Here is a 10,896-nt window from a genome sequence, read left to right as displayed (position 1 = left end):
CCACTTAGGAGAAAAACTGCAAGCAGCAGTTGGTTTCATGTAAGCAGTTTTATCAATTCTAATCAGTATTGAAACACTTCAGTAATTACTGCGTATTAAGTGGCTGTATGCCAAGAATTTTTGTTTCATGTTAGCTAACATTACATGCCATGCACACCAGTTTTATTTCTTCTGTCTGTGCTCATTTTGAGGCTTTCCAAATTTTTTTATGCCTGCCATTTCTTAGACCCGCACGTAAACGCGATACCTATATGAATCCGCTTGAAGCCATACAGTAAGGAAACAGGACAATTTCTTCCGGAGCTCAATTTTATTTTCATTTATTGTAGACTTAATGCCAACCGAAGTAAGAGAAGCCTCGATGGATATCTTTTAGCGCAAACAGCTAAAGTCAGCAGAAAATTGCGCACTGAAAAAGAAACCTCTGGCTCAGCGGCCAGGAGGAGTTATCCAGTATACTGGAAATTTCTGGCACACCACAATTCTGTTGTTCCTCTTACAGACTCCGTTCTTACATCTACCAAGAGGGCAGTAGAATTCAACATAGTTTGGCATCCTCTTAATCACGTCAAGTGGAATATCCTGAAACGAAAACGCTATGTTAGGAAATGAAAAATCAGGTGTTATACCCAAAACGTTTTCAAGGAAACGAATTTTCAGAATGCGTTCGTATGAAATATGTCAACATGAGTTTTTGACACGACGGGAAACATGCCGGAATGTTTTTGTAATTATTGTTAAGTGTTGACAGTAGTGAGAAATTAAGAGTTTAATCATTTTTAGAGCAAACATGTTTAAAGAAAAAGTACAACAAAAAAGAAGACTAGATGTTGGCAGTTCGATCCGAACCCACAATCTCCACATGTCGCCTACGTAGATCTATCAAATAAGCTACTACGGCGGCGGCCCAAACCATCTAGTTTGCTTGAGCCTTTCCTTTAGATTCCGCTCCCGTAAAGTTTCACAGGTTGGAGCCGTCTGAGGCGGTTGCATTTCTTTGTGACGGTCCTAAAGACACTACTGCGTCGTGCCCACCACTCCGTGGTCCTTTAAACAAACTGGGATCACAAGAACACCCCGTGGTGAGAGAAGCAGCTGTACCAGCCACTACAACCAGTGCTGCTTACTGACGCGCTTCGAGATTTTAGACAAAGAGGTCACTTTCAAGAACGGTCTGCATGCAAATAAAATAAAAACGAACGAGAACGTTCGTTCGAAATTAAAAACCGGCCATTAAAATCACCAGCATCTTTGAAGAATGCTGCGCTTGTCGTAGCATGCCCTCCATGGTTTGCTAAAAGCACAGAATTTCCTTTAGCTTTTCCTGTCGGCGTAATTTAATTCGTTTATCCAAGCTGTCTTGCAAATTTTGATTCTTTGTTTCACACAACAACCAAATTGCTTAACCTAAATGCGGTAAATTTGTAACCGGTCTATATCCTATATTGCTTCACAACCACCCATTTCTGTACTTTTGGGCAATAAACAAGTTGGAAACGTGCTCAGCCTTAGAATTCTCTAATTTGTAAAAACAGGAATGGTTGAATCCTAATATCAGTCTAAGTGCTTCTCATTTGTAGCTAACTCTCATGTTATCAGTTAAAAAGAACTGGCCGATGTTTTCTTTATGCTGAACTGCACTATTTTAAAAAAAGGCACTTACGAGACATTTTCTTCCATTTTTCAGGCTCTTTGTGCTTCCGTCGATGCATTCAATCTTGCAACCACTGTTAAGCTACACGTAAGAGAACTCGTATTAAAGGTGCTGAACTCAAAATAGGGTATTCTCATGTGCCTGAAGAACAAAAGTAATCAGTCTCTTGTAAAGTGGAATTAAGTAATGTTGTGGGTGATGTGCAAATGGCCGCAATACATGTGTTTTTCATAGAAGCAAGAGGCAAAATGAATTAAAGGCCCGCACTAATTTTTAATGCCTGTTTAGGCTATAAATAAAACGAGTTGGGCGCACATAAAAGAAGAACACCGAAACCCATTGAAGGCGGAATGAGCACAAAGCACTCTCTCCATCTTCATCGCTTTCCTGTGTTCGTCTTTCCGCTGAGCGCCAATCATTCTTAACATTAGCCATGCACCAACTCTACCAGTAAGATGTTGTTCTAATCTACAGGTTTAGGCGTGTAATGAAATTCTTGCCTTCAAGTGCATTCATATTTAAGCCACTACAAGAAAAACTTCGAAGGATACACGTACTAGTCATTCGAAATTAGGGAATATATGGATAAAGAGACGCGTCAGGGCGCATGCAAAAAGTACAACGCGGTACATGCGGGGTTTCGTATCGTCTTTGTATTCTGATATCGGTGTCTGTCCAGTTCTATATTAAGAAGTAAAGCATACATTTAAGTTCAACTGCCACATTCCGTGTATTTTAAATAACAGGCTGCAGCATTAACCTTTTAATATTCATTCGCTCCTTATTGTTGTTTGTGGCCCGCATCGATGTCCTAAAACTAATCAGTGAAAAATCTTTACATGGCTAATAATTAAACTCTCAGCCTGCCGCATCTGTTCAATCAAAGGCCAGGAGTTATGACATACTGGGCCTTTCGTTGTCTTCAGACCAGGAATAAGGCACGGCTCTGAGAATAAAAACGAAAAGAATAAAACAGAGAAAACGGGCGGGAGTTACAATATATCCCAGCAGAAAACGCTCAGGAGGTGCAAACATTACTACGACCAAACACATTCGTTCTTAGCAGTTCTTAGTCTCGCCGCTTGTAATTGATCTGAGCACAATATCGGAAATGCATTCGGATGGTACTGATCCGGAGTTCCCGGGTTTGAACCCGACCGCGGCGGCTGCTTTTTTATGGAGGCAAAACGCTAAGGCGCCCGTGGGCTGTGCGATGTCAGTGCAAGTTCAAGATCCCCAGATGGTGGAAATTATTCCGGAGCACTCCACTAAGGCACCTCTTTCTTCCTTTCTTCTTTCACTCCCTCCTTTATCCCTTCCCTTACGGCGCGGTTCAGGTGTCGAACGATATACGAGGCAGATACTGCGCCATTTCCTTTCCCGAAAAAACATATCATCATCATCATCATCATCATCATCATCATTATTATTATTATTATTATTATTATTATTATTATTATTATTATTATTATTATTATTATTGTTATTATTATTATTATTATTATTATTATTATTATTATTATTATTATTATTATTATTATTATTATTATTATTATTATTATTATTATTATTATCATTAACAGCAGTAATTTGTTTTTATTCCGCCTGGATTGCCTCAGCGGTCCTGTTTTTTCATGTCTTATTTTGTTTCTCGCGTTACGGTTGATGCGTATGTGCGCGTCCAGAGCATCAAATTATTATTATTATTATTAACAGCAACAATTTGTTTTTATTCCGCCTGGATTGCCTCAGCGGTCCTGTTTTTTCATGTCTTCATTTGTTTCTCGCGTTACGGTTGATGCGTATGTGCGCGTCCAGAGCATCAATACAGCTCTACTGTGCCAAAAGGCATCATCAATGTTTACATTGATTGATTGATTGATTGATTGATTTGTTCATTGATTGATTAATTAATTGTTTGACCCGTCTCCTCAGGAAGAATTCATTTGGTATCCTGGAGGTAGTTTCCGTATATCTAACTTAGGCTATTAGAGCAAAGTGATCCACAGGAAGTGGTTGAGAAAAAAAATTCCCCATGCAGCCGCAAATCAAATCTCGGGGTGGCAAGAAGATATAAGCAATCTTTCTTCCTTTATTTTTGTTTTCGGCAACACTTACCTTTCTCGTCGTATACGTCGTTAGTGGCCAGCACATGGTATTCTGCCAATAAATAACAACCAGTGGACAATACATTACTAGTAATGAAAAATTATATTGTTTGATTAATAAAACAAATTTAGTAAGAAGCGTTTACCTACATAATTCCCTCAGCCTCCGATCTCCATTCTAGTATCCATGCAAGTAGCACACTTACGTTGTATTTACTTTATGGGGCATTGTGCAAAGTTGCATACATTAAAATGTCGCAGCTTTTTGTTAGGGTTGGCCACCACTAACCGGATTTATTTCTTGCGAGCGAATCTTCAAAAGGCTGACATTGTAAGGGTGGTGTAGATTACGTTAAGTATCCAGCTGAGTAAAGTGCACGTCACGACGCTGTGAAAATAACGGCACGTGTTTCGACATTGCCTTGAAGGCGATATTCTCTAATTTATTTTAGCTTTATGGCCTCAGGTAAACAACTTCGAAAACTTTTTGCTTAATGGCAAAATGATCACATTGTTAATTCATCAAATGCCTTCATTAACAGCGAGCAGTAACCTTACACCACCCCAAATTGTGCATGCACACAAACGTGTACAAAGCACGCTGGTGACACTCAGCTGTACTTAAGATTCCCGCCATGGGGCCCTCTTTTGTTCCATTCAAGTTCTCCTCCTCCGCCTCCCGCCATGGGGCGTATAGCCGCACTTAGCAACGCGGATGTGTATTTCCGAGTCAGTAGCGTTTGCACGCAAATTGTCTTGGCTTTCTTTTTTTTTTTACAGTATAAAATACAAGGTCCGACAGAAAGATATGCCCTATGCACCCAACTAACACATGTTCAGGAACTGTGCAGAACGTTCAATCTGCCGAAACAGACAACAAATTAACAGAACGTCCCTATTGAACTGTAGCTACCTTTCATTATGTTAGCATTAATACTTTGTTTTCTTACTTCCTATCTCGCACCACTCTCCTCCCCCTTTCCCTCCTAAGGCTCCAAGAATTGCATCTGTCCGCCGCGGTGGCGCCGCTGTGGCTCCGTGGTTACGGCGCTCGGCTGGTGAGCCGGTGGACCAGGGTTCAATCCCGGATGCGGCGTCCGCGTTCCGATGGCGACGAAACGCAGAAATACGCCTGTGTGCAGAGCGATGTTAGCGCGCGTTAAAGAATCCTGAGCCGTCCACTAAGGCGTTGCCCATAGCCCACGTGTCGCTTGGTGACGTTAAACTGGAGAATTTAAAAATTGAAATTAAAACAATGTCATCCTCGCCACAAGATCCGCATGCTCTGTTTCTCTCTCCTCCAATGTCACTGCACCTAGCCACCAACAACAGACCTCTCACGTTCCCAACCCAGCTGTCACTCCTTTAACTTTATGCTACGCTTTCCTCCTTGTACTCCTACAGTTAAAAGAACGGGAGCTTAAAAGCTGCACTGTAAAACATTTGGTGGTTTTCCCTCAAAACACCCGGGGGGTATATTACCAAGAAGCTTGATGTGTTTGTATTTGCTTTGGTTAGTTTATCCCCGCTGGCCCTTCGTCCGATCCCGATGTCTCTGGTGGGCGATGAATTTCCAGTATTGTGAACAAGCGGGATCGTTACACCATGTTCGAGAGGACTGTAGCTAATTTAGGCGCCTGATTTCGCAACCTAATCGGCGCTCTTGAACTCGGAGCAGCCTAAAGCAATGGACGTACATTTTTATCACGAGGTCTACATAGTACACGTGCCAAGTTCTTTTCTGTTCGTTGGCTCATGTTCTCGCAATACATCGTGTGTGTTCCTCGTCAGCGGGAGTTTTTGCTCTTACCATCCTGCCTATGCCCACTACCATGATATTCAATTGAGGTGCTGCGTAAGAGCGGTTTTAGCGCGCACACCTTCCGAAACTGACGGTCGCCACCGACCTCCAAACTAAAGCCGCTGCTGGGTGTCGGCGCGAGGGCGCCAAATCATCCATGACCAAGTTGAAGGAGTGCCCTGCGAAGGCATCATCGAGCCATCGAGGAGCTCCCGGACTGCAATACTCCGTTTTTACGTCGATTGCTGTAGATTTAGCAGCTTTCGCGCAGCAGCGACACGTTTCATTGGACCGACGACAACAGCAACTTTTTAATGTGGACGGACATTGTGAGCGGCTGCTGGGCAATCTAAGTTCACGTAAGCAGCCCTAGCAACACAAGCCCCCTAACGCAGGATAGTTTATTCGAGTTTCAGGTTATGGCTGTTCGACAGCACCAGCAACACATGTCCAACATTCTGGAAAAGAAAATGCTGAAACCTAGAGTACTGTAAAATTGCATAGATGCAGCTAAGTTAACCAATGAGATGATTTCGAGTGGATGACGCAATGAGCGTATTAATCCCCTACAACATCTGACGCTCGAAAACTGCCTCGTTTTTGACCCGCCGCGGTGGCTCAGTGGTTAGGGCGCTCGACTACTGATCCGGAGTTCCCGGGTTCGAACCCGACCGCGGCGGCTGCGTTTTTATGGAGGAAAAACGCTAAGGCGCCCGTGTGCTGTGCGATGTCAGTGCATGTTAAAGATCCCCAGGTGGTCGAAATTATTCTGGAGCCCTCCACTACGGCACCTATTCTTCCTTTCTTCTTTCACTCCCTCCTTAATCCCTTCCCTTACGGCGCGGTTCAGGTGTCCAAAGATATATGAGACAGATACTGCGCCGTTTCCTTCCCCAAAAACCAATCATTACGTTTACGAAAATATTGAAGGTAATGATCCATTATTCTGATCTGCACTAAAATCCTTCTTTTAAAGCGTATCCGTCGATCGCATCGAACGGTTAAGACTGCCATAGAAAATCAACGGAGAACGCTTCTGACGATCACAAAAACGTTAATAGAAAACAAATGCGAGACTGCTGTCGGTTGATCAACGGATATGTTGATTGTTGTAGCGAAATTTTACATCTTATTAAAAGATTGCGTTCATAAATGGTTCCAGAACTGTTGGGTGTGTTTCAGCGAGCTATGCACACTGTGTAATCGGAATTAAAGTGCGATATTTGCCCGGTCTGCTAGATGCCGTCATTGCGCTCGGCACTGTGACGACCAACTGCAGAGGCTGCAGGCTCTATTTGAAGCCATCAAGTCTTCTAAACTCGCTCTAAACGCAGACAAGGGCCGCTTCGCCTACGAGGCGCTCCTGTTTCTCCATCATATCATCAACAAGGATGGAGTACGCCAGACCCATGGAAGAAAGCTTCTTTACGCTAATTCCCGCCGCCTCACGAAAAGAAAGCTCGCAGCAGATATCAGGGGCTCTGTGCGTATTACGGACAGATTGTTTAAAACTTTTACTCATCCCCAATCATGTGACGCAGCTGATAAAAGCCGCCGTGTCATCCAAATGGTTACCGTCGCTTTGAAGATAATTTCGCACTTCTATATATACGACACAAGAGATCAGTCTTTGAACCAAGGCAAGATCATGCATATATCTCATTGTTTATTTTTAATTGCTCATTATCGGTATTTAAATTTAAAAACGAAACGGAGCCAAATATCACTTGGAGCGATAAGCATGACATACGCATGCCGCACGCGATATTTTACAGCTGACCCGCCGCAGGGTAGTCAGTCCACTGTTCTACTTTGGTCAATTTTTCGCTTTAGCCTTACGCACCGCACCCATGCAAACTAGCAGATGTCGTAAGCAGGACCCGCTCAGACGGTGCATTTTTAACGGAACGCCAGTTTAGGCTGTAGTCCGGCCTCCGAGCAGGCCCGGCTACTGCGCGCACGCGCGGTCACGTGGTCGGGTGTCGGATTTTGCTTACCTGAGATTTCCTGGGTTAAGGTGTTACGCAACGTTTAGATATATGCTGTGTTACGGCAATAATGGCGTGATTTAGTCGCCATCTCGAGATCTGAGAGCGGACGGAGAAACAAACGCGAAACGAGCAAATGTAAGTAGATAGAGCTAACGCTCTTACGAATAACATTTGGAACTTACCGCACAGTACAAATAAGGCTAAAATATAGCCGACGGCTCCTGCATCCATGCTGCCTAGTACTCGTACCGGCGCACTATGCTCGTCGGAAAGTGTGTCCCTTAAATATACATATACGCCATAGCAACAGTTAAATAAAAACAACATGCCTAAAATTTCCTAGCATTGTTTCTGAATCGATGCTCCAGTCGATTGCGAGAAAGCGCAGCTAAAACACGAAAAACTCACCTCGTGAAAGGTGATGTCTCAAATAGAAACCTACAATGTGGGCGCTATTTCGGATCCGTTACGAAGTGTGCGGAACACAAAGAGCCAAAACCCTTTGTGCAGATAAAGACTGTGGAAAGATATAAAAGAGGTGAGTTTATGAAAGAGGCGAGTTTCCAACAGCTGCACGTAAATGCTTGCCGGCGTGGCACAGCAGCCTGCACGTAAGATCGGTCATAGCATGTGGATGACAAGAACAATAGAATTGCTTTCGGAAGCCGCAACAATCGCAATAGCACCATAGCAGTTGCTTGGTTGCTCGCACCTGCAGAATTCTACATCTCCAGCGTGTTGCTTTTTCCGAGAAAAGATCTCGACGCCACTGCCAGCAGGTTAAGATGCAGTATTGACCCCAGCAGCAACAACGGTCACTATAACGAACCATTTGTGCTTTGTATACCTTCATCTTTTAACTATAACAGCAAGAGACAGCACTCACATCATGCACAGACTCCTTTAAACAAGCAAATGCAGGTGAAATACTAGTAGACCTTCGTTAGGCTTCGCATACAATATCACGCGCACGTGCCTCTTATAAAGGTTTCAAAAATGCGTCAGCACTGCAGCCTTAAGGGCCACCCCGGTCCTCCCACGTAATGAAAGTCTGCACAAGTATGTGCCAATATGGGCATTGCGAGCAGTCTTGGAGTTGGCTGCTTCATGTAGATCATGTTCCTTTTTTCAGCGGTGAAATACTTAACTTTTTTCTCGCGCCTGCCTAAGAGGCAATTTTTTATTTCTATACAATTTTTTGTACGACCGCAAACATTCATCACTATCTGAGACGTGTATGAGGCTACTGCCTTTTTCGGAGAGCACACAGATCCGTAGCATAGAGAATGTTCACAAAAGAAAGAACTGTTAGACTTCGGCTGGAAATTATCTTTGCGGGGTTTGATGTGGGTCACCTGATTTAAAAGGATTTGTTTTCGTTACCACAAACGCTGGCAAAAGAAACTTTTTATCACATCTGAAGAAGGTGCCAAAGCGTTTTCTACGGGATAATAATAAGCATATTAAACGAGGAACATAAACATTGAATCACCAAGGCTCAAGTGCATGTGTGCAAAATGTCATAAAAAAGTGGAATTGTCGAAAGATCGAAAAAACAAGCGATAATACATGTGCCACAGGATGTAGAAAAAATTTCTTAAAACGCACTCAGCAAATTCTCTTAAGAATAACGCAGCCAAGGCAGGAAAACAGATGCGCCATTTTGTTATCCGAAAGCCAAATCAACCTGAAGCCTAACCATTGTGTGTCCCATTTAGTTATGGTTAAGGCTCCAAAGAACTCACGGCTTTACTCTTTCTTGTATTACTACATGGTGCTGCACATCTGAGGTTTTGAGGAAGTCGCCTATCTTGCAATCACCTGCCGAGTGGCCATCTCACTTCGCTTGAACGGGTCGTGTGTAATTGTGGAAGCGCTCGTTAGTATACATGTCAATTTATTCACACTGACAAATTTTTTTGAATTTTATATATCTCACTGACAAGGTACGGTGATGTCCTACGCAATGTTGCTCCGACAGGTGACAAGTTTTTTATTGCAGCGTGCCTCCGGATGCTGCAATACATTTTTCTCAGCTCCCCGGAGATCAGGACAGACACCGAACATATCCTACACCCATGACACGCATGCATTACCTCCACTTATTTCCTTTATCATTCGTATTCTTCATCTAGTGCTTGGCTTCACTCGGCTCCGGCATAGCCTTGGTATGAGCCTTGGGCACAGTTTCTTTCATGTCCTCCTCCGATGAACACGTTTCTAACTGCGTTCATCGGAGGGAAGAAAAGTGTTTTACGCTAAGGTGAAATTCATCTCAGCTAAACCAATACAGTACGTAAGATTGGAAGCCACCAAGGATAAGAATACTTGATGGTTTCCTCTCGGTGTTTTGTAGCGATAACTTTGAAGGTTAAGCAATGATTATCATCAGCAAGTGCAGAGCTGAAATGCAGTATATTTAGCTTCTGAAGTAAAATGTGAGCTGCCTTTCGAGGCTGCTTCAATTATTTCTCGATACCAAAAATCTGCAGCCCTTGCAAAAAATGGCGCCTGCTGTACTTAAAGCTCCAAGCTGGAGTTTTAAGCCCAGCGGTGTTGTGTATGTGCCTACTTGTTCTTGTACTGCGTGTGTTTCGCTGCTTCCGCTATTGCGCATTACGAACCAACTAGCCCATCAATTTACTCTATTAAATTATATATCCCTTCTCGCCAGGCGAACAAAATCCTTCCCTGGAGCAACTGCACCAAGAGTTCGCATTCGAACCTTCGTAACCTACGATGAAAATTGTCCAAAGTTCTGGGTTTATAGGCACCCTAAAAAAAAGTGGTTCGTCTCCGTAATACTGATAATCTTTTCATGCAGATGTACTTGTGTTTATGTCTGGGGGATCCAGCCAGGTTTATCGATCTCGTTTGCCGTCATAGGAATTCTGAGGTTTAAATGACAGCTGCTATGGATCCTCCAGTGGGCCTCACACAAAGAGGAAAAATAATGATTTATTAGAATGCTCAATCATCGTCTGGTTAAGCTCAAATGCTTACACAGTCAGCAAGATTACAACAGCATTATCCCTTATATTGATGTATATGGTTGTATTGTATTCTATTCCAGTTGCGTTATGAACTTAACTGGCCATTCAGAAGCAGTCCCACGGCGCACCTATCTACCGCGAAGTGTAGTTCCACGACGCCATTGCCGCGCACGACTAAGCGAATGTTCCGGTCATCTCGTCGGGAAGTCTCATCGCGACTCAATTCATTCAGCACAAAGCCTCAGAGGGGCTTCTTGCTCCATTGGCTGACGACGCTTTGAACAGATCACTGAGATTGTGCTACAGAATACAATGGCTGGTCCTTCCTAGAAAAACTTGCCCTATTTTC

At 43.3% G+C, this 10,896-nt stretch overlaps 1 protein-coding gene across 1 annotated transcript; it reads right to left on the bottom strand.

Moving 5' to 3' along the window:
• Positions 1-291: 291 nt before the first annotated feature.
• On the bottom strand, positions 292-7,930 carry LOC144118794 (evasin P1180-like). Its single transcript, XM_077651615.1, has 5 exons — positions 7,737-7,930; positions 3,773-3,814; positions 2,560-2,600; positions 1,664-1,735; positions 292-582 (listed from the first exon to the last, which is right to left on the bottom strand). Exons 1-5 carry the CDS (start codon positions 7,879-7,881, stop codon positions 430-432), a joined length of 453 nt encoding a protein of 150 aa, XP_077507741.1. The 5' UTR covers positions 7,882-7,930; the 3' UTR covers positions 292-429.
• Positions 7,931-10,896: the final 2,966 nt, after the last annotated feature.

Source organism: Amblyomma americanum, chromosome 2, assembly GCF_052857255.1.
Source record: "Amblyomma americanum isolate KBUSLIRL-KWMA chromosome 2, ASM5285725v1, whole genome shotgun sequence".
Taxonomy (NCBI): domain Eukaryota; kingdom Metazoa; phylum Arthropoda; class Arachnida; order Ixodida; family Ixodidae; genus Amblyomma; species Amblyomma americanum.
The sequence above is the reverse complement of the archived record's forward strand: the minus strand, read 5'-3'. Positions and strand labels throughout refer to the sequence as shown.

What these genes read in the sequence shown, in the direction of transcription:
- LOC144118794 (XM_077651615.1), bottom strand. Translation starts at nt 7,881, where the DNA reads ATGTTGTTTTTATTTAACTGTTGCTATGGCGTATATGTATATTTAAGG. An exon ending in AGCCTTATTTGTACTGTGCG is followed by an intron (nt 3,815 to 7,736) that starts GTAAGTTCCAAA and finishes ATTTATTGGCAG; the next exon opens with AATACCATGTGCTGGCCACT. An exon ending in CGACGTATACGACGAGAAAG is followed by an intron (nt 2,601 to 3,772) that starts GTAAGTGTTGCC and finishes TTTTATTCTCAG; the next exon opens with AGCCGTGCCTTATTCCTGGT.